This window comes from Salvelinus fontinalis, chromosome 14 (assembly GCF_029448725.1).
Source record: "Salvelinus fontinalis isolate EN_2023a chromosome 14, ASM2944872v1, whole genome shotgun sequence".
Classification (NCBI taxonomy): Eukaryota; Metazoa; Chordata; class Actinopteri; order Salmoniformes; family Salmonidae; genus Salvelinus; species Salvelinus fontinalis.
This window is the reverse complement of record NC_074678.1, coordinates 38,616,869-38,641,337: the sequence shown is the minus strand read 5'-3', so window position 1 is coordinate 38,641,337 and position 24,469 is coordinate 38,616,869. Positions and strand designations below refer to the sequence as shown.

The following is a 24,469-nucleotide window of genomic DNA, read 5'->3' as shown; positions in this document are numbered from 1 at the left end:
TGAGTAAATGACTATTTTCTAAATCGATTGGTTATAATGACATATTTCATACAGAACATTGACTCATGAAAAGGATATTGGACAGAATTTGAACAGGGGCCAGAGCATGGCCTGGTAATAAAAGGAGAATAACTCTTAGGACACTATAAGGTGAAATTAAGCCTTCATTATCCCTTGATAATATAATGTACTGTATGCCATTTAGCAGACACTTTTATCCAAAGCAACTTAAAGTCATGTGTGCATACATTCTTGGGGGCAATCAAAGGGTGGCCCACTGCGCCACCTCCCGGGTGGCGCAGTGGTCTAGGGCACTGCATCGCAGTGCTAGCTGCGCCACCAGAGTCTCTGGGTTCGTGCCCAGGCTGGGCTGGGTTCTCGCCCAGGCTCTGTCGCAACCGGCCGCAACCGGGAGGTCTGTGGGGCTACGCACAATTGGCATAGCTCGTCAGGGTTAAGGGGGGTTTGGCGGTAGGGATATCCTTGTCTCAGTATGTAAAATGTAATAAAATGTATGCACTCTACTGTAAGTCGCTCTGGATAAGAGCGTCTGCTAAATGACTAAAATGTAATGTAAATGTAATCAAATCCACATTCCTGGAGTTACAAGGGCCACACAACTGAACCATCCAATTGAGCTAAGGCCTAGAAGGCTATAAAGATGATTCAGAAGCAAATGTCATGCTATAAAGTGTGGCAGGGTGTTTTAACATTCTTGGCTACTGGACTTGAATGAACCAGTCAAACGCGTTCATCAAAGGGGTGCATTTGGACAGGACCAACATCCATCTATTGCTGCAGTGAGCGTGTATGTCTTTGTTTAGAGTCTCTCTCCCATTGCACTCTCTGCGCGTAGAGAGCACTTTCACTTTGGCAGTCACTTGGTGAAGGTTTCTGGACTAGAAGTTACTGAATGTAACAACCATGTCACTAACAAACACAGTCATTGGGTGGGTGTTTCTCACATTTACTTGAATGGCGTGCTGGGAAATATACAAATACGGCTTTACAACCTACAATGTTAACGCACCCCCTCCCTAAAACAAAAAAAGTGTAACAGCATCAACTCTAATAAAGTGTTAATTTAAGTTGGAATTTGCATGCAACATCCATGGTGTTGCTGTGTAGTATCCAGATGTTCTGCAATAACTGTAGCATTTTAAAAGGTCACATTGTCTTCAATCTGTCAAAGCCATACTGTGATCATAGGTACTGTTAGCTTATAATATATTTATGAACTTTGAAAGCTGGATAGATTGTTGTAAAAATGGTGTCACTCTCTCTGTCAATTATCACTATATAATGAATGCAATATGTGGACCTGAAGTGGAATACGTCATAAAGACCTGCCAAGTATTGACAAATGTCACTTAACGTACGAAGACCTGCCTCAAGCCTAATCAGTGTGTGTGTGTGTGTGTCTCTCTGTCTCTCCCTATCTCTCTCTCTCTTTCTCTCTCTCAACCACTCTCTCTCTTTCTCTCTCTCTCTCTCTCTCTCTCTCTCTCTCTCTTTTTCTCTCATCCACTCTCTCCTCCCCCTCTCTCTCTCTCTCTCTCTCTCTCGCTCACTCTTTCTTTCATCCACTCTCTCCTCCCCCCTCTCTCTCTCTTTCTCTCATCCACTCTCTCCTCCCTCTCTCTCTCTCTCTCTCTCTCTCTCTCTCTCTCTTCCACCCCTCTCTCACTCTCTCTCTCCCCCTCTCTCATCCTCTCTCTCCTCCCCCTGCTCTCTCTTCTTCCCTCTCACTCCCTAACTCTCTCTCTCCCCCTCTCTCAATCTCACCCATCTCTCTCTTCCCTCCTCACTCTCTCCTCCCCCTCTTTCTCTCTCCCACTTCTATCACCTTCTCTCTCTCCTCCCCCTCTCTCACTTTTTCCTCCGCTCTCTCTCTTTCTCTTCCCCCCTCTTTCTCTCCCTCTCTCTCTCTTCTCCCCCCTCCCTTTCTCCAGTCTGATGTCAGGGCTAGCAGCTCTGGATGCTAAGTGTTCCAGCAGACTGGGCCTCATCACCGTGTCTTACTACCTGTGGACCACCTTTGTAGCAGTGGTGGTGGGCATCATCATGGTGTCCGTCATCCACCCTGGAGGAGCGGCCCAGAAGGAGGACTCCGAGGACAGCGGCAAGGCCATCATGAGCTCTGCCGACGCCCTGCTTGACCTCATCCGGTAAGATGGCCCACCCGCTCACCACCCATACACAAACCCACCCACCCCCCCATCCACACACACACACACACCACCTACCCACCCACCCACCCACCACCCACTCACAACACAATCACCCTCCACGCACCCGCCCACTCACCACACACCCACCACCCACTCACAACACAATCACCCTCCACGCACCCGCCCACTCACCACACACCCACCACCCACTCACAACACAATCACCCTCCACGCACCCGCCCACTCACCACACACCCACCACCCACTCACAACACAATCACCCTCCACGCACCCGCCCACTCACCACACACCCACCACCCACTCACAACACAATCACCCTCCACGCACCCGCCCACTCACCACCCACCCACCACCCACTCACAACACAATCACCCTCCACGCACCCGCCCACTCACCACCCACCCACCACCCACTCACAACACAATCACCCTCCACGCACCCGCCCACTCACCACCCACCCACCACCCACTCACAACACAATCACCCTCCACGCACCCGCCCACTCACCACCCACCCACCACCCACTCACAACACAATCACCCTCCACGCACCCGCCCACTCACCACCCACACTTTAGCACTTACTCATTCACACATTTTACGTCTGTGTAGACCAATGCACTTCCTTTGGATGTTCGCCTGAAGAAAACGTGTAGAAAGTAAATAGAGTAATTTGTACTGTACTAGCGAGCAATCATGTGCGTGGCCTGAGAATTTGAAATATTTCAGCTAGTATTTTAACCCAGGTCTGCTGCTGAACATGCTCATACAGTACATGTACATAGTATCACCAGCCAACCTTATTAACACTACGGATAGAGACGATGGGCCAGGACCCCACAAGATGATGTTGATTCACTGTACTACATATTCTCACGTTCAGAACTGAACCTAGTGATTGAATCGCAGATGAGATGAATGATATATCTCAACAGCTAGGCTATCTCTGTCTGTGGAATATTAAAGACATGGCACCATATTCCCAAAATAGTGCCCTATGGGCCCTGGTCAAAAGTAGGGCACTATAAACGGAATAGGGTGCCATTTGGCAATCATTATGTCATGGTGTTAGAAAAACAGCATGCACAGCACCAAGACAATTAGTGCTACACTCCCCTATGTATTTATTTGGACAGTGAAGGTAAAACATTTAATTTGGCTCTATACTCCAGCATTTTGGATATGATGTCAAAAACATGACAAAACAGAATGTCACCTTTTATTTGAGGGTATTTTCATGCATATCTGTTTTACTGTTTAGAAATTAAAGCACTTTATGTATCTAGACCCCCAATTTGAAGGCAGTGGTGTAACGAACTTAAGTAAAAATACTTGAAAATACTACTTAAGTAGTTTTTTGGGGTATATGTACTTTACAATTTATATTTTTGACAACTTTTACAATTACTTCACTACATTCCTAAAGAAAACGATGTACTTTTTACTCCATACATTTCCCTGACACCAAAAAGTACTCGTTACATTTTGAATGCTTAGCAGGACAGGAAAGTTGTCTAATTTCCACTCTTATCAAGATAACATACCTGGTCATCCCTACTGTCTCTGATCTGGCAGACTCACTAAACACATGCTTCATTTGTAAATTATGTCTGAGTGTTGGAGTGTGCCCCTAGCTATCCGTAAATAAAAAAAACAAGAAAATGTTGCCGTCTGGTTAGCTTAATATAAGGAATTTGAAATTATTTATACTTTTACTTTTGCAATAACATTTACTTTTGATACTTAAATATATTTAAAACCAAATACTTTTAGACTTTTACTCAAGTAGGATTTTACTGAGTGACTTTCACTTTTACTTGAGTCATTTTCTATTAAAGGTATCTTTACTTTTACTCAAGTATGACAATTGGGTACTTTTTCCACCACTGTTTGAAGGTGTCAAATTCATTTATAGTGCATTACCAATAACAGAGGAAGTTAGCATTTTGGGGGGGTGGTATGATATTTATGCCTCCGTAACTTTCTCACTCAAAAAGGTAAGACGGATACGTATGAAAATACCCTCAAATAAAAGGAGACATTCTGTACTGTCGCCTCACAGTATAAAACATTTGATCTCAAATCCAAAATGCTGGAGTATTAAACATTTTAGCTTCACTGTCCAAATAAATACGTAGGGGAGTGTATATCTGAGAGACTAAGTGGCTTTTGGGGTGAACCTTGAGAGAGGAAAAAAGTAGATGACTAGCCTGATGGGTCAGGGTTACAGTACATGGTGTCAGTAGGGAGCAGCTGAGCAGCAGTTGGAGGTACACACTTAAGATAAGTGTTATATTACTTAAGTCTCTGACTCATTATATTACCACACCGCCACACAGCTCAGAAATAGAAATCGGTCTGTTTGGGTCTCCTGCGTTTATTGAGGAGTTTTAATGAGATTTGTCACATCAAATTGTATTTGTCACATGCGGCAAATACAACAGGTAGACCTTACAGTGAAATGCTTACTTACAATCCCTGAACCAAACAATGCAGTTTTAAGAAAAATAAGTGTTGAGAAAGTATTTGCTCAAATTAACTGAAGTAAAAAGTAATTAAAGAGCAACAATAAAATAACAGTAGCAAGGCTATATACAGGGGTACCGGTACAGAGTCAATGTGCGGGGACACAGGTTAGTCGAGGTAAAACAGTGTAAAAATGGGGGGTGGGGGGGTCAATGCAAAAAGCCTGGGTAGTCATTTGATTAGCTGTTCAGGAGTCTTATGGCATGGGGGTAGAAGCTGTTAAGAAGCCTCTTGGACCTAGACTTGGCGCTCCGGTAACGCTTGCCGTGCCGTAGCACAGAGAACAGTCTATGACTAGGGCCTTCCTCTGACACCGCCTGGAATAGAGGTCCTGGATGAAAGTAAGCTTGGCCCCAGTGATGTACTGGGCCGTACGCATTACCCTCTGTAGTGCCTTGCCATCGGAGGCCGAGCAGTTGTCATATCAGGCGGGGATGCAACCAGCCAGGGTGCGCTAGATGGTGCAGCTGTAGACCTTTTTGAGGATCTAAGGACCCATGTCAAATCTTTTCAATCTCCTGAGGAGGAATAGGTTTTGTCGTGCCCTCTTCACGACTGTCTTGGTGTGCTTGGACCATGATAGTTTGTTGATGATGTGGACACCAAGGTCCTTGAAGCTCTCAACCTCCTCCACTGCAGCCCCTTCAATGAGAATGGGGGCGTGCTCGGCCCTCCTTTTTCTGTAGTCCACAATCCTCTCCTTTGTCTTGATCACTTTGAGGGAGAGGTTGTTATCCTGGCACCACACTGTTAGGTCTCTGACCTTTACCCTATCGTTGTCGGTGATCAGGCCTACAATTGTTGTGTCGTCAGCAAACTTAATGATGGTGTTGGAGTGGTGCTTGGCCATGCAGTCATGGTTGAACAGGGAGTACAGGAGGGGACTGAGCACGCACCCTTGAGGGGCCCCCGCATTGATGATCAGTGTGGCAGATCTGTTGTTACCTAGTCTTACCACCTGGTGGCGGCCCGTCGTTTAATCCCAGTGTCCTTAGCTTAGTGATGCGCTTTAAAGGCACAATGGTGTTGAACGCTGAGCTGTACTAAGTGAACAGCATTCTCACGTAGGTGTTCCTTTTGTCAAGGTGGAAAAGGGCAGTGTGGAGTGCAATAGAGATTGCATCATCTGTGGATCTGTTGGGGTAGTATACAAATTGGAGTGGGTCTAGGGTTTCCGGGTTGATGGTGTTGATGTGACCCATGACCAGCCTTTCAAAGCACTTCATAGCTACAGACGTGACTGCTACGGGTCGGTAGCCATTTAGGCAGGTTACCTTGGTGTTCTTGGGCACAGGGACTATGGTGGTCTGCTTGAAACATGTTGGTATTACAGACTCGGTCAGGGAGAGGTTGAAAATGTCAGTGAAGTAATTTGCCAGTTTGTCAGCGCATGCTCAGAGTACGCGTCCTGGTAATCCGTCTGGCCCTGCGGCCTTATGAATGTTGACCGCTCTCCATCGTCAATGGAGGGCGTGATCACACAGTTGTCCGGAACAGCTGGGGCTCTCATGCATGCTTCAGTGTTGCTTGCCTCGTAGCAAGCATAGAAGTAATTTAGCTCATCTGGTAGGCGCGTTTCACTGGGCAGCTCACATCTGTGATTCCCTTTGTAGTCCACAATAGTTTGCAATCCCTGCCACATCCAACTAGCGTTTTAACCAGTGTTCTACGATTCGATCTTAGTCCTGTATTGATGCTTTGCCTGTTTGATGGTTTGTCGGAGGGCATAGCAGGATTTCTTATAACCGTCCGGGTTAGAGTCCCGCTTTTTGAAAGCCGCAGCTATACCGTTTAGCTCAGTGCAGAAGTTGCCTGTAATTCATGGCTTCTGGTTAGGGTATGTACGTATGGTCACTGTAGGGACGACGTCATCAATGCACTTATTGTTGAAGCCAGTGACTGATGTGGTGTACTCCTCAATGCAATCGGGAAGAATCCCGGAACATATTTCAGTCGGTGCTAGCAAAACAGTCCTGTAGCTTAGCATCTATGTCATCTCACCACTTCCGTATTGAGCGAGTCACTGGTACTTCCTGCTTTAGTGTTTGCTTGTAAACAGGAATCAGGAGGATAGAGTTATGGTCAGATTTGCCCATTTTTTAAAAATATTTTTATTTATTTCACCTTTATTTCACCAGGTAGGCTAGTTGAGAACAAGTTCTCATTTACAACTGCGACCTGGCCAAGATAAAGCAAAGCAGTGCGACACAAACAACAACACAGAGTTACACATGGAATAAACAAATATACAGTCAATAACACAATAGAAAAAGTCTATATACAGTGTGTGCAAATGAAGTAAGATAAGTGAGGTAAGGCAATAAATAGGCCATAGTGGCAAAATAATTACAATTTAGCAACTAAACACTGGAGTGATAGATGTGCAGAAGATGAATGTGCAAATAGAGATACTGGGGAGCAAAGGAGAAAAAAAAATGAGGTAGTTGATTGGGCTATTTACAGATGGGCTATGTACAGGTGCAGTGATCTGTCAGCTGCTCTGACAGCTGGTGCTTAAAGCTAGTGAGGGAGATATGAGCCTCCAGCTTCAGTGATTTTTGCAGTTCGTTCCAGTCAGTGGCAGCAGAGAACTGGAATGAAAGGCAGCCAAAGGAGGAATTGGCTTTGGGGGTGACCAGTGAAATATGCCTGCTGGAACGCGTGCTGCGGGTGGGTGCTGCAATGGTGACCAGTGAGCTGAGATAAGGTGGGGCTTTTTTAGCAAAGAATTATGGATGACCTGGAGCCAGTGGGTTTGGCGACGAATATGAAGCAAGGGCCAGCCAACGAGAGCATACATGTCACAGTGGTGGGTAGTATATGGGGCTTTGGTAACAAAATGGATGGCACTGTGATAGACTGCATCCAATTTGCTGAGTAGAGTGTTGGAGGCTATTTTGTAAATGATATCGCCGAAGTCAAGGATCAGTAGGATAGTCAGTTTTACAAGGGTATGTTTGGCAGCATGAGTGAAGGATGTTTTGTTACAAAATAGAAAGCTGATTCTAGATTTAATTTTGGATTGGAGATGCTTAATGTGAGTCTGGAAGGAGAGTTTACAGTCTAACCAGACACCTAGGTATTTGTAGATGTCCACATATTCTAAGTCAGAACCGTCCAGAGTAGTGATGCTGGACGGGCGGGCAGGTGCTGGTAGCAAACGGTTGAAGAGCAGGCATTTAGTTTCACTTGCATTTAAGAGCAGTTGGAGGCCACGGAAGGAGAGTTGTATGGCATTGCAGCTTGTCTGGAGGTTAGTTAACACAGTGTCCAAAGAAGGGCCAGAAGTATACAGAATGGTGTCGTCTGCGTAGAGGTGGATCAGAGAATCACCAGCAGCAAGAGCGACGTCATTGCTGTATACTGAGAAAAGAGTCAGCCCGAGAATTCAACCCTGTGGCACCCCCATAGAGACTGCCAGAGGTCCGGACAACAGGCCCTCCGATTTGACACACTGAACTCTGTCTGAGAAGTAGTTGGTGAACCAGGCGAGCCAGTGATTTGAGAAACCAAGGCTGTTGAGTCTGCCGATAAGAATGTGGTGATTGACAGAGTCGAAAGCCTTGACCAGGTCTATGAATACAGCTGCACAGTATTGTCACTTATCGATGGAGGTTATGATATCGTTTAGAACCTTGAGCGCGGCTGAGGTGCACCCATGACCAGCTCGGAAACCAGATTGCATAGGGGAGAAGGTGTAGTGGGATTTGAAATGGTCGGTGATCTGTTTGTTAACTCGGCTTTCGAAGACCTTGGAAAGGCAGGGTAGGATAGATATAGGTCTGTAGCAGTTTGTGTCTAGAGTGTCTCCGCCTTTGAAGAGGGGGATGACTGCGGCAGCTTTCCAATCATTGGGGATCTCAGACGATACGAAAGAGAGGTTGAACAGGTTAGTAATACGGGTTGCAACAATGACAGCTGATAATTTTAGAAGAGAGGGTCCAGATTGTCTAGGCCTGTTGATTTGTAGGGGTCCAGATTTTACAGCTCTTTCAGAACATCAGCTATCTGGATTTGGGTGAAGGAGATATGGGGGAGGCTTGGGCAAGTTGCTGTGAGGGGTGCAGGGCTGTTGACCAGGTGGTAAGCATGGCCAGCCGTAGAAAAATGCTTATTGAAATTCTCAATTATCGTTGATTTATCGGTGATGACAGGGTTTCCTAGCCTCAGTGCAGTGGGCAGCTGGGAGGAGGTGCTCTTATTCTCCATGGACTTTCCAGTGTACCACAACCTTTTGTGCTGCAGAATGCAAATTTCTGTTTGAAAAAGCAAGCCTTTGCTTTCCTAACTGCCTGTGTATATTGGTTCCTAACTTCCCTGAAAGTTGCATATCGCGGGGGCTTTTCGATGCTAATGCAGTATGCCACAGGATGTTTTTGTGCTGGTCAAGGGCAGTCAGGTCTGGAGTTGTCCTACATTTTTTGAATGGGGCACGCTTATTTAAGATGGTGAGGAAAGCACTTTTAAAGAATAACCAGGCATCTTCTACTGACGGAATGAGGTCAATATCCTTCCAGGATACCCGGGCCAGGTCGATTAGAAAGGCCTGCTCGCTGAAGTGTTTTAGGGAGCGTTTGACAGTGATGAGGTATGGTCGTTTGACCGAAGACCCATTAAGGACGCAAGCAATGAGGCAGTTATCGCTGAAATCCTGGTTGAAGACAGCAGAGGTGTATTTGGAGGGCAGGTTGGTTAGGATAATATCTATAAGGGTGCCTGTGTTTATGGATTTGGAGTTGTACCTGGTGGGTTCATTGATAATTTGTGTGAGATTGAGAGCATCAAGCTTAGATTGTAGGATGGCCGGGGTGTTAAGCATGTCACAGTTTAGGTCACCTAACAGCACGAGCTCTGTAGATAGATAGGGGGCAATCAATTCACATATGGTGTCCAGGGCACAGCTGGGGGCAGAAGGTGGTCAATAGCAAGCGGCAACGGTGAGAGACTTGTTTCTGGAAAGGTGGATTTTTAAAAGTAGAAGCTCAAATTGTTTGGGCACAGACCTGGATAGTAAGACAGAACTCGGCAGGCTATCTCTGCAGTAAATTGAAACTCCGCACCCTTTGGCAGTTCTATCTTGTCGGAAAATGTTATAGTTAGGGATGGATATTTCCGGGTTTTTGGTGGCCTTCCTAAGCCAGGATTCAGACACGGCTAGGAGGGCGAGGGGGAGCTTTGTGGAGGGCGAGGGAGAGCTTTGTACCCATCTCTGTGTGTGGAGTAGAGGTGGTCTAGAGGGTTTTTCCTCTGGTTGCACATGTAACATGCTGGTAGAAATGAGGTAAAACACATTTAAGTTTCCCTGCATTAAAGTCGCCGCCCACTAGGAGCACCGCCTCTTGATGAGAATTTTCTCATTTGCTTTAGTCCTCATACAGCTTGTTGAGTGTGGTCTTAGTGCCAGCATCGGTTTGTGGTGGTAAATAGACAGCTATGAAAAATATACATGAAAACTCTCTTGGTAAATAGTGTGGTCTACAGCTTATCATGGGATACTCTACCTCAGGCAAGCAAAACCTTGAGACTCCCTTAATATTAGATTTTATGCACCAGCTGTTGTTTACAAATACACACAGACCGCCACCCCTTGTCTTACCGAGGCAGCTGTTCTATCTTGCCGATGCATGGAAAACCCAGACAGCTGTATGTTATCCATGTCGTCGTTCAGCCACTACTCGGTGAAACATAAGATATTACAGTTTTTAATGTCCCGTTGGTAGGATAGTCTCATCCAGTTTATTATCCAATGATTGCACGTTGGCTAATAGGACTGATGGTAGAGGCGGATTATCCACTCGCCGTCGGATCCTTACAAGGCACCCCGACCTACATCCCCAATATCTCAGTCTCTTCGTCATGCGAATGACAGGGATTTGGGGCTTGTCCAGTGTCTGAAGTAAATCCTTCGCGTCCGACACATAAGACAGGGATGTTGTTGTCACGTTCTGACCATAGTTCTTTTGTATTTTCTTTGTTTTAGTGTGGTCAGGGCGTGAGTTGGGTGGGTTATCTATGTTTTGTGTTTCTATGTTGGGTTTGTCGTTTGGCCTGATATGGTTCTCAATCAGAGGCAGGTGTTTGTCATTGTCTCTGATTGGGAACCATATTTAGGTAGCCTGTTTTGTCTTTTTGGTTTGTGGGTGTTTGTCTTCCGTGTCAGTGTTTGTCGCCTCACGGTACTGTTTCGTTTGTTCATCGTTTATTGCTTTGTTCCAGTGTTCAGTTTTGGTTTATTAAACAACATCATGAACACTTACCACGCTGCGCTTTGGTCCGATCCTTCTACCACCCCGAACGATCTTTACAGTTGTTGACCTGCAGATGTAGGATCTTAATTTGAGCCATTTTGCTACAGTAGTAATATAATCCTGAGGTAACAGGATATGTGAATTATTATGTCGATGATACTTTCATAAGAGAAAATCACATTTCAAAGTGGAATTTATACACTTCAGAAGCCTTTTTAAACGTCAAATACACTACAAGTTTGAAATGTCCTGCACATAGCCGCCTGAAGTAGTTTGGGGGTGGGGGTGCTGTTATTTCTTTCTTCAAAGGGGGAATAGTATTTCCCTGCGCTGCAGACTGCTATATGGGTCCGCTAATACAATACTATTAAAGGCCCAGTGCACGCACACCTTTTGTGAAACTTTTTTTTTTAAATATCTCTATATATTGTAAATACATATTTATTTATTTTATTCCGATTTTTCAGGGGGTGCTGCAGCACTCTCAGCACCCCTACTTCTCATGGCTATGGTCGTGCATTGCAGCAAAGTTGTGTTGCAACAGGTGATAAAATGAAGATCCTACATCTGTAATGTTCACATATACTGTAGCGGCCACATAGTGTCCAGTACTGTCCACTTAATGTTAATCCCAACAGCTGTCTGTCCCACACTGAATAGAGCAGCTACATTACATGTCATGGTAAACATCTCTTTGAAGTATGGGAATGATTCACTTTCATAACATCTCCCTGTTAGTGGCACCTCACATTTGTCACTTTCAGAATCCTGGCGTGGAAGACGTAGGCTTTTCAAATGGACCTCCTTTAGCCCCTGTGTTTGCTATTGTTTGCCTTTGTATGTGTGCTTTATGTGAGCGCCATCATGTCTGAACATTCCATCTGACTGATTGGAAGCTGCAGAAAGAGTGTACACATTCATGTGTGTTTTAGTGTTTGAGCTGAGAGGGCTGAGAGGTCCCAGGTACACTGTCTGACTGTTTGGACAGGCAGTCACCCATACACACACACACACACACACACAGACATGCACGCACACACACACATGCACACAGACTCTCTATCTCTCTCACAAACACACACACACACACACACACACACACACACACACACACACACACACACACACACACACACACACACACACACACACACACATAGACATGCATGCACACACACAGACATGCACGCACACTCTCTATCTCTCTCTTTCTCTCACACACACACAGACATGCACGCATACTCTCTATCTCTCTCTCTCTCTTTCTCTCTCTCTCTCTCTCACACACACACACACACACACACACACACACACACACATAGACATGCATGCACACACACAGACATGCACGCACACTCTCTATCTCTCTCTTTCTCTCACACACACACAGACATGCACGCATACTCTCTATCTCTCTCTCTCTCTTTCTCTCTCTCTCTCACACACACACACACACACACACACACACACACACACACACACACACACACACACACACACGAGTGGAGCTGAAAGATACAGTATGAATCATGGACATTGTATTCACACTAAAGCAACTGGAGCCTCTGTCCCATTTTTGTGTCCTTCTGGGCTTTTGACAGGAAAATGAACAAATATTTGAATGGTATTTCATTGTGATATTTGTATTCTCTCTCTGTCTCTGTTTGTGAAGTTTCCAGAAAGTTGATCTGTTGCCCTGCTCAGTGAGAAGTTAGAATTACTTACCCAACGGGAACAGACGTCATTTCAACATCTAGTTTTAATTTACATGTGGTTGAGTTATCAACTAACGTGAATTCAACATGAAATCAACAAAAAATGTTACCATGTCATGTTAAAATACTAAATTCCCTTATGTTAATTATTTTTTGCAAATCCAATGAGTTTTAATTTTTTTCTTGAAATTACGTGGATTTAACCAGGTTTTGGCCGGTGGGTAGTTAACAGAAAGTTAAGATAGTTTGTAGGCAAGAGACTATTTTATGTCAACATAATAAAATAATGGTATGTTTTAATGATATCAGTTCGACCACTTCAACTATTTCAATGAAAACGTCATTGTTAAGACAGACACAACAACAAAAGCTGAGGAAAGCTAAATGTTCTTTACAATAATTCAAAGGGTCAACAATTTTTAACTGAACATCCTGACTTTCAATGACATAACAAAATATTATCTGAAAACTTTCTTCAGAGTTTCCTTTCACAATGCAGTACATTTTATTTTGATAGAAACATTTATATAACCACAAGGTTATACCGTAGGCTTTTTGTTCATCCAACACAACAGAGCAGGAGCTGTACAGAAGATGAAGGCCTATTGTTCCTACTCAGAAGAAACTACAGTACATGTGTTGGATGTTGACCCTTCCCCATTTGGTTTTTTAAGTAATGGCTGTGCTGTAGATAATCACAAATAAAACAGTTCCTGGAGTTCATGTAATGTAATTGTATGACAATTCTTATGGCTGTTTTTCACACAGCAAAGTCTGGCTTCTGTGAAAAGTGCATGAGGTTTTAAAGAGTCACATGTATGGACAAAATAAATCTTTACAAAAATAACTGTGCAATATCATGTAGTTTTGCGATTGACATTGAACAGATAAAACAAAATGACTTACTAGAGTTTGTTATATATTTTTATATGTATACAGTACCAGTCATAAGTTTGGACACGCCTACTCATTCGAGGGTTTTTCTTTATTTTCACTATTTTCTACATTGTAGAATAATAATGAAGACATCCAAACTGTGAAATAACACATATGGAATGATGTAGTAACCAAGAAAGTGTTAAACAAATTTAAATATATTTTATATTTGAGATTCTTCAAAGTAGCCACCCTTTGCCTTGATTACAGCTTTGCACACTCTTGGCATTCTCTCAACCAGCTTCATGAGGTAGTCACCTGGAATGCATTTCAATTAACAGGTGTGCCTTGTTAGAAGTTAATTTGTGGATTTTTCTGAGCCGACCATTTGTGTTGTGACAAGGTAGGGGTGGTATACAGAAGACAGCCCTATCTGGTAAAAGACCAAGTCCATATTATGGCAAGAACAGCTCAAATAAGCAAAGAGAAATGACAGTCCATCATTACTTTAAGACATAAAGGTCAGTCAATGCGGAAAATTTCAAGAACTTTGAACGTTTCTTCAAGTGCAGTCGCAAAAACTATCAAGCGCTATGATGAAACTGGCTCTCATGAGGACCGCCACAGGAAAGGAAGACCCAGAGTTACCTCTGCTGCAGAGGATAAGTTCATTAGAGTTACCAGCCTCAGAAATTGCAGCCCAAATAAATGCTTCACGGAGTTCAAGTAACAGACACATCTCAACATCAACTGTTCAGAGACTGTGTGAATCAGGCCTTCATGTTCGAAATGTTGCAAAGAAACCACTACTAAAGGACAACAATAATAAGAAGAGACTTGCTTGGGCCAAGAAGCACGAGCAATGGACATTAGACCGGTGGTAATCTGTCCTTTGGTCTGATGAGTCCAAATTTGAGATTTTCAGTTCCAACAGCCGTGTTTTTGTGAGACGCAGAGTAGGTGAACGGATGATCTTAGCATGTGTGGTTCCCACCGTGAAGCGTGAAGGAGGAAGTGTGATGAATTGGGGTGTGTTTTGCTGGTGACACTGTCTGTGATTTATTTCGAATTCAAGAAACACGTAACCAGCATTGCTACAACAGCATTCTGAAGTGATACGCCATCCCAGTGTGTGTATTGTTGTGAATTGTTAGATACTACTGAACTGTTGGAGCTAGGAACATACGCATTTCGCTACACCCGCAATAACGTCTTCTAAGTATGTGTATGTGACCAGTAACATTTGATTTGATTTGATTTCTCTAAATAGTAAAAAATAATAAAAATAAAGAAACCCTTGAATGAGAAGGTGTGTCCAAACTTTTGACTGGTACTGTATATTTTTGTTCTCTTTCCCTTCCAGCAACATGTTTCCAGCCAACTTAGTTCAAGCCACATTTCAACAGGTGAGCCCCTTTAAATCATACGCTTCCTGTAGGACTTCACGCTCCATGTGTTCCAGTTGGATTCAGATCTCAGTGTTTTGATTATTTGACCTCTATTGAGTTCAAGATTCTTTCTCTGTCTTCTAAATAAGGAAGTAAACCATGAATAATCTTTAATCGTCCCTGTTCTCTGCTCTACTTCATATGAACAGTACCGGACGAGAAGTGTTCCCATTATGAAAACGCCGAAGGCCACAGTGAGTCAGAGCCTATCGGAGTCCACCACACGGCGAGCACTCATATACGGTATCCAGGACGACAACGGAACAGAGCTCCAGAACTTCTCCTTGGACCTGACTCCTCCCCCAGACGTATACTTCAAAACATTACCGGGAACCAGTGACGGAATGAACGTCCTTGGAATCGTCATCTTCTCAGCCACTATGGGTAATCAACAAACACACATTATTTTACATTTAATTCATTGTTTTTCATCCATACTGGTCCGCCATGGGAATCAAACCCACAACCCTGGCATTATAAGCGCCATGCTCTACCAACTGAGCCACTCTGTCTTCATCACTATTACTTGTGACATTTCCTGAAATCTTTTGCTTACATTACGTTGTTGTTTTTGTATTTGACCAAGTTCAGATGTCAAGCAAGGCCTAAATCACTGTCAGGAGAAATTAACACTTTTCTCAGTTGATGTCTAGTGATGTGTACTATGTAAGCAGCGTCCTGTCCTGCATCACTGACATGCTGTTTATTTCGACAGGTATAATGCTGGGCAGGATGGGGCCTAACGGCAGCGCCTTGGTCAACTTCTGCCAGAGCCTGAACGAGGCTGTCCTGAAGATCGTTGCTATCGTCATCTGGTAAAGATTTGACTACACTATACAGCAACTAGGACATGTAGTTTTTCCAGACCATATGAAGTGATCCTTATCAGGAAAAACTCCAGGTCCTAACCGTAACACATAGATGTGGAGACAGCACAGACATTTCTACCTGCATTCATCACAAACAGCCCATCACCCTAGGGTTGCATCTGAAATGGCAACCTATTTCTCTACGTAGTGCGCTACTGCCAAAATGAGTGCAGTAAATATGGAATAGTGTCCACGGAATAGTGTCTAGGATCCTTGTTACAAATTCTGTATGGCTGTGTGTATGACCTCTGACCCTGCTCCTCCTTTCCTGACTAGGTACTTCCCATTCGGCATTGTGTTCCTGGTGGCCGGTAAGATCCTGGAGATGAGCGATCCGTCGGCCATGGGTAAGAAGCTGGGTTTCTACGCTGTCACGGTGGTCTTCGGTCTGATCCTCCACGGGCTCTTCATCCTCCCGGCCATGTACTTCTTCATCACCAAGAAGAGCCCCATCGTCTACATCAGGGGCATCCTGCAGGCCCTGCTCATCGCCCTGGCAACATCCTCTAGGTAAACAACAACTCTAACCCGAACATTAACACTAGCCTTGACCCTTAACCCATCATGCGCATCAGTGGAATCCTGCAAGCCCTGCATACCGCCCTGGAAACCTCATCCAGGTAAATAACAACAACAAACCTACTCTGATCCTAGACCTAACCTTAGCCCTTACCCTAACCCGTTGTCTACATCTGAGGCATCCTGCAGGCGCTTCTCATCGCCCTGGCATCATCCTCCAGGTAAGGCACATTGCTGGGGCAACAGCCTCCTCATGAACATGTAACAGATGGGCATCTATAACCTCACTCCTCAGCCTGAAATGTCTCCAGCTTTTTGGTGGTGTGACTGGCTAAGACTGTTTCAGGATGGTCATTGTGTGTGTTTGGGAGACAGAGGTCCTGGGTTCTAGTCTTGGTGTGAGTAGGAGAAAGTGGTACTGCTAAGCAACACATTGACATCAGACTCAGGGCATGTGCGGTGTAAAAAAGCCAACTTAACTAATTGCTTAATCAGTGTTATTTTGTGAGTTGAGTGGACTTCAAAAATACAAGAATTTTAGCTTAATATATGTTAGTTTGTTTACTCAACAAACTCTGCTCGAAGTGAGTTGAATTTGAAGAAGCATGACAAAAAAATGACAAATCCACGTTTGCTCAAAACCACTGAAAACCATGCCCATCATTACCATATTTCCAGGCATGCTCTATACCAGGTTGATTTTCAGAATTGTTTGTTTTAATACCTGTGTTTTCACATGTACATTGATTGGTTGATTAATCTTACGCTACACAAACATAAATAATAAGCATTTTTCTAAATGAATACAATCTGTTAGTTTTTTTTATTTTTTATCCCCTTTTCTCCCCAATTTTCGTGGTATCCAATCGCTAGTAATTACTATCTTGTCTCATCGCTACAACTCCCATACGGGCTCGGGAGAGACGAAGGTCGAAAGCCATGCGTCCTCCGAAGCACAACCCAACCAAGCCTCACTGCTTCTTTAACACAGCGCGCCTCCAACCCGGAAGCCAGCCGCACCAATGTGTCAGAGGAAACACCGTGCACCTGGCCCCCTTGGTTAGCGCGTACTGCGCCCGGCCCGCCACAGGAGTCGCTGGAGCGCGATGAGACAAGGATATCCCTACCGGCCAAACCCTCCCTAACCCGGACGACGCTAGCCCAATTGTGCGTAGCCCCACGGACCTCCCGGTCGCGGCCGGCTACGACAGAGCCTGGGCGCGAACCCAGAGACTCTGGTGGCGCAGTTAGCACTGCGATGCAGTGCCCTCGACCACTGTGCCACCCGGGAGGCCCTACAATCTGTTAGTTATTGGACTTATTGCACCCATTACTGATATGGCAGTTCCAGTTTATTTGATTTGGGTAGTCTCTATAAGTGATCTTCCCTACCCCGGCAATCATTCTCAATGCAGTTTGCGGGTGATTAAAAAGTTCAAATTGTTGGATATCCTCACTCAATAGGAATTACACATCACTTTGTGACTTGCAGGCTTGATGTGGCATGTAAACCAGGAGCTTCAGACCCCTTTGTTAGGGTGAAAGTAGGTCCTCAAAGAAAGGCCTTATTACTGTATGTCACACCCTGGCCATCGAGAGGCTTTTATTCTCTATTTTGGTTAGGCCAGGGTGTGACTAGGGTGAGCATTCTAGTTTCTTGATTTCTATGTTTTCTATTTCTTTGTGTTTGGCCGGGTGTGGTTCTCAATCAGAGGCAGCTGTCTATCGTTGTCTCTGATTGAGAACCATACAGCATTCTCTGTACTAGGGTTAAATCTGTTTAATCTTCGTTGAGAGAGACTTTTTGGGTTTTATTTGATGTTCTTGATTTAAGCTGCTGTGGTAAAACCTAAAATATTGTATTGCAATGCATTGCAAGCCCTTTTTTCCACCTGTCTTTGTGGGAAGTTGACTTTGTTTAGGGCACAGAGACTTTAGGTTCACGGTTTGATTTTGTAGTGTTTATTGTTTTGTTCGGCGTCATTTTTATAAATAAAAGGGAAATGTACGTTCACCACGCTGCACCTTGTTCCAGTTCCTTCAACAGCCGTGACACTGTATGTAATATATTGTCATAAATAGTTTTTTTAAGATAACATATTCACTTTGAGACTTACTTGGTGAAGGCTAGAGGACTGAATACAACATGTATGTTTCACTAACAAATGCAGTCATGGGTGGTAAGTAACTACAATTTACTTGAAAGGCACACTGGTAAATATGCAAAAAAAGGTAGAATAAATTCTCAATTTGGATTGGTCACTGAGTGTATAAAACATTAAGGACACCTGCTCTTTCCATGACATAGACTGACCAGGTGAAAGCTATGATCCCTTATTGATGTCACTTGTTAAATCCACTTCAATTAGTGTAGAAGGGCCTCCCGGGTGGCGCAGTGGTCTAGGGCACTGCATCGCAGTGCTAACTGCGCCACCAGAGTCTCTGGGTTCGCGCCCAGGCTCTGTCGCAGCCGGCCGCGACCGGGAGGTCCGTGGGGCGACGGACAATTGGCATAGCGTCGTCCGGGGTAGGGAGGGTTTGGCCGGTAGGGATATCCTTGTCTCATCGGGGATGTTCCAGCGACTCCTGTGGCGGGCCGGGCGCAGTGCGCGCCAGCCAAGGGGCGCCAGCCAAGGGGGCCAGGTACACGGTGTTTCCTCCGACACATTGGTGCGGCTGGCTTCCGGGTTGGAGGCGCGCTGAGGGAAAGAGGAAGTACGGCTGGTTGGGTTGTGCTTCGGAGGACGCATGGCTTTCGACCTTCGTCTCTCCCGATCCCGTACGGGAGTTGTAGCGATGAGACAAGGTAGTAATTACTAGCGATTGGATACCACGAGAATTGGGGAGAAAATGGGATAAAAAATAAAATAAATAAATAAAAAATAGTGTAGAAGAAGGGGAGGACACAGGTTCGAGAAGGATTGTTCAGCCTTGAGACATTTGAGACGTGGATTGTGTGCTATTTAGAGGGTGAATGGGCAAGATAAAAGATTTAGGTGCCTTTTTATGTTTTTATTTAACTAGGTAAGTCAGTTAAGAACAAATTCTTATTTACAATGACGGTTGGATGGGATAGAGCCTGGATTAGTGACGCCTCTTGCACTGAGATGCAGTACCTTAGATCGCTGCGCCACTCGGGAGCCCCCTTTGAACAGGGAATGGTAGTAGGTGTCAGATACACCGGTTGGTGTCGAGAACTGCAAAGCTGCTGGGTTTTTCATGCTCAACAGTTTCCAGTATGTAACATGAATGGTCCACCACCCAAAGGACATCCAACCAACTTGACAAAACTGTGGGAAGCATTGGAGTCAACACAGCATCCCTGTGGAACGCTTTCGACACCTTGTAGAGTCCATGCCCCGACTAATTGAGGCTATTCTTAGGGCAAAAGAGGGGGATGCAACTCAATATTAGGAAGGTGTTCTTAATGTTTTGTACACTCAGTGTATGTTCACTCAACCTAACATTCAACTTGAGAATGTATGTTTGTTCAGCTATATAGTCCCAAATGTTGAGTAAACTCACAATCCTATTCCAGCTGGTTGCCTTACAATTGTAAGTTGAATCACCATCTTTTTTTTCTCCCAGTGTATGCACTAGAGCTTCCTTTTATGTCACAAAAGGGGTGGGTTTCTGTAGTGTGTTTGACGTAAGAAAGGCTTAAAAACATATGTAAGAAAGGCACCAAACCGGAACAATAGTCAAGTACAGTACCCATTGCCGTGTTAACATTTCATTGGCACATAATGATAACCTAGCAACAGCCTTCAAATATGCCCTTCTTTAAAAATAAAGAGCCTGCTAATCAAAGCATGGTAAAACATGACAATGAGGTAAAAGGCCTTGGAGCATTCATGAATAGGCTAGAGGCTATAATGTGTTTAACTCCAAGGTTAAGATCCTATTCATGTAATTAATTACACACATACCACACCCACCATCCCAGATATTTCAGATGCCACACATTGTATGTTTCCAGAGTTGTGTCAGACTGGGAGGAAGGAGAGAGCAGGGAGAAGACAGGAGTGAGGAGGAGGGAGGAGGGAGGGAGGAGAGAGGAGGAAGGTGAGAGGAGGGAAGAGGGAGGTGAGAGGAGGGAGGTAAAAGGAGGGAGAAGAGGGAGGTGGGAGGGGAGACGGGGGAGGGGAGAAGGAGGTGAGAGAACGGAAGTGAGAGGGAGGGGAGAGGAGGGAGGGGAAAAGAGGGGGGTGAAAGGAGGTATTTGGTATTTTATTAGGATGAAACATGACATAATACAGAACATTAATAGACAAGAACAGCTCAAGGACATTTAAAAACAGCACACATAGCCTCCATATCAATACATACACACAAAATATCTAGGTTAAATAGGGGAGAGGCATTGTGCCGTGAGGTGTTGCTTTATCTGTTTTTGAAACCAGGTTTGCTGTTCATTCGAGCAATATGAGATGCGAGTTTCATGTAATAATGGCTCTATATAGTACTGCATGCTTTCTTGAATTTGTTCTGGACCTGGGGACTGTGAAAAGACCCCATGGTGGCATGTCTGGTATGGTAGGGGTGTGTGTCAGATCTGTGTGTAAGTTGACTAGGCAAACAATTTCAACACTTTAATGTTTATTATAAAAAGAAGTTATGCGGTCACTAAACTAGAGCCAGCAGGACTTGCTTTTTGGAGTGTGGTGTCGAAAAAGAAGAGTATCTCTTTATTAAGGATAGGTAGAAGGGGTGAGAGGTGAGTGTTGGAGGAAACGGGAGCTCTCTCTCTGTGTGTGTGTGTGTGTGTGTGTGTGTGTGTGTGTGTGTGTGTGTGTGTGTGTGTGTGTGTGTGTGAATATACTTGTGGGGACCAGAATTCCCCACAAGAATAGTAAACCAACAAACACTTGACCAATTGGGGACATTTTGTTGGTCCACACAAGGTCAAATGCTATTTCTAGGGGGATTATGGATAGTGGGTTAGTTTTTTTACCTTTATTTAACTAGGCAAGTCAGTTAAGAACAAATTCTTATTTTCAATGATGGCCTAAGAACAGTGGGTTAACTGCCTTGTTCAGGGGCAGAACAACAGATTTTTACCTTGTCAGCTCAGGGATTCAATCTTGCAACCGTTCAGTTACTAGTCCAACACTCTAACCACTAGGCAACCTGCCGAGGGTTAAGGTTAGGGTTAGGTTTAAGAAGCTTTCTGTTTATGCTGGTATCAAACCATGGGTTGCACGGGCCTATTTCAACTTTCTGCCCTGTTTCTATATATAAATACATTATTTTTAATTGAACTTCCTCCTCGTGTCGGTGGCCCCTCTGGATCTCTTAATTAGGCCCTCACTAACTCCCACCGTCAATGCTCTTTACCATTCATAACAAGTGGAGCCAAGGTCTTAAGTTTTGCTATCCAACTGGATACAGCTGCTCTTCTATGGCTTATGGTCCAGGAGGCTTTCATCTCCAGACTGGTGATGCAGAGGGAGGTTGTAGGGTGGTTTTGAAAGTGTTTTACCAGGTGTGTTTGTAATATGTTATTTTTTTCAATTGTGTAGTGGTGCTGTTTGAGGCATGTCAAGACTGTGGGACTGGTTTCTCCTATAGAAATGTTGTGGCATAATGTGCATGTTATGGCATAGACAATGTTGGTGCTCTGAATGGTCATGAGTTGTGGGACAGAACTGGAGGATTGTGCATGTAGATTTTGAATGAGTGGGAGTTGTCTATAGTACTGTTGTTCAGTAGGTAGTGTAGGAGTGGGTTTATTGGAACATTTTGCATAGACTAAGAGATCCCTTAGGTTGGGTTTTCTGCGGAATGCTGATATAGGTCTGAATTCCGGGAGTGGGGGAAATGTATATTGTGTTTGGGTGAATGGGGCTTTAAGTCTGGAATGAAGGATTCTGTTTGTCTGAGAATGTGCTGATGAGGGGTATAATCTGAGGTTCTGTATCTGTTGGAGGGATGGGAACAGAGGGTCTGGGAAAGATATGAGGGTGGAGTGCAGGGATAGGATGGGGGGATAGGGATACGGACCCAGAATCGGGAAAGGGTTAAGAATACAGTTGAAGTCAGAAGTTTACATACACCTTAGCCAAATACATTTAAACTCAGTTTTCACAATTTCTGACATTTAATCCTAGTAAAAATCCCTTAGGTCAGTGAGGATCACCACTTTATTTTAAGAATGTGAAATGACAGAATACCTTGGGTCAAAAGTTTTGGATATCCTTCCACAAGCTTCCCACAATAAATTGGGTGAATTTCGGCCCATTCCTCCTGGCAGAGCTGATGTAACTGAGTCAGGTTTGTAGGCTTCCTTGCTCGCACCCGCTTTTTCAGTTCTGCCCACAAATTTTCTACAGGATTGAAGTCAGGGCTTTGTGATGGCCTCTCCAATGCCTTAACTTTGTCCATAAGCCATTTTGCCACAAATTTGGAAGTATGCTTGTGGTCATTGTCCATTTGGAAGACCCATTTACGACCAAGCTTTAACTTCCTGACTGATGTCTTGAGATGTTGCTTCAAAATATCCACATCCTTGTCATTCCTCATGATGCCATCTATTTTGTGAAGTGCACTAGTCCCTCCTGCAGCAAAGCACCCCCACAACTTAATGCTGCCACCCCCGTGTTTCACAGTTGATGGTGTTCTTCGGCTTGCAAGCGTCCCTCTTTTTCCTCCTAACATAATGATGGTCATTATGGCCAAACAGTTCTATTTTGTTTCATCAGACCAGAGGACATTTCTCCAAAAAGTACGATCTTTGTCCCCATGTGCAGTTACAAACCATAGTCTGGCTTTATGGCGGTTTTGGAGCAGTGGCTTTGTCCTTGCTGAGCGGCCTTTCGGGTTATGTCGATATTGGACTTGTTTTATTGTGAATGTAGATACTTTTGTACCTGTTTCCTCCAGCATCTTCACAAGGTCCTTTGCTGTTGTTCTGGGATTGATTTGCACTTTTCGCACAAAAGTACGTTCATCTTTAGTAGACAGAACGCGTCTCCTTCCTGAGGAGTATGATGGCTGCGTGGTCCCATGGTGTTTATACTTGCGTACTATTGTTTTTACAAAGCAAAGCAGTGCGACAAAAACAACAACACAGAGTTGCACATGGGATTAACAAACGTAGAGTCAATAACACTATAGAAATATCTGTATACAGCGTGAGAAAATTAAGTAAGGAGGTCTACAATTTTTTTCTGAGGTTTTGGCTGATTTCTTTTGATTTCCCCATGATGTCAAGCAAAGAGGCACTGAGTTTGAAGGTAGGCCTTGAAATATACCCACAGGTACACCTCCAATTGACTCAAATTATGTCAATTAGCCTATCAGAAGCTTCTAAAGCCATGACATAATTTTGTGGAATTTTCCAAGCTGTTTAAAGGCACAGTCAACTTAGTGTATGTAAACTTCTGACCCACTGGAATTGTGATACAGTGAAATTTAGTTTAGTTTGTTAACATAAAATTTGTGGAGTGGTTGAAAAAAGAGTTTTAATTACTCCAACCTAAGTGTATGTAAACTTCCGACTTCAACTGTAGGTGTGGGCTGTTCACTAAGGTCAAGGTTAGGGTACAGGTTTAGGGAAAATAGGATTTTGAATGGGACTGAACTGTATGTCCCCAAAAGGTTGGCTGCGGAAGTGTGTGTGTGTGTGTGTGTGTGTGTGTGTGTGTGTGTGTGTGTGTGTGTGTGTGTGTGTGTGTGTGTGTGTGTGTGTGTGTGTTTAACCTTCATGTCTGTCCACTGACAGATTGAGCAGACAGACATCCAAAGAAGAAACAAACATTACATCTCAACTTGCTCTGTGCTTTGAGATTGTACATCCTAAGTTTCATAAGGGGGTTATTTTGGAGTTAATCATGAAACTTAATAGCTGCTGTAAATGCACCATCTGTTCTCCCCAAAGCAGAATAAAGGTTCATTGTAATTGTTTGCTCTTCTAAGCTCTTTTAACATAATGAAGTACACTTCTCTTTATATATTGAAATAAAAAGAACAGGTGGTGATGTCGTATGGCAATAAAATGCACAAATAACCTGTCTCATGACTTCATTTCCTGTTGACCTTTAATGTGTCATCCTCCTCCAGCTCTCCACAGCTCTGC

General features: G+C 44.2%; 1 protein-coding gene across 2 annotated transcripts in view; it reads left to right on the top strand.

Annotated features, from left to right (window-relative positions):
- Positions 1 to 24,469, top strand: part of slc1a7b (solute carrier family 1 member 7b) — a 104,833-nt gene that overhangs the window by 67,089 nt on the left and 13,275 nt on the right. For both annotated transcript variants that reach the window (XM_055861684.1, XM_055861683.1), the window contains exons 3-7: positions 1,953 to 2,168; positions 14,920 to 14,962; positions 15,154 to 15,388; positions 15,720 to 15,819; positions 16,150 to 16,383. In XM_055861684.1, the coding sequence (XP_055717659.1) occupies positions 1,953 to 2,168; positions 14,920 to 14,962; positions 15,154 to 15,388; positions 15,720 to 15,819; positions 16,150 to 16,383 (828 nt within the window). The remainder of the gene's footprint in view (positions 1 to 1,952; positions 2,169 to 14,919; positions 14,963 to 15,153; positions 15,389 to 15,719; positions 15,820 to 16,149; positions 16,384 to 24,469) is intronic.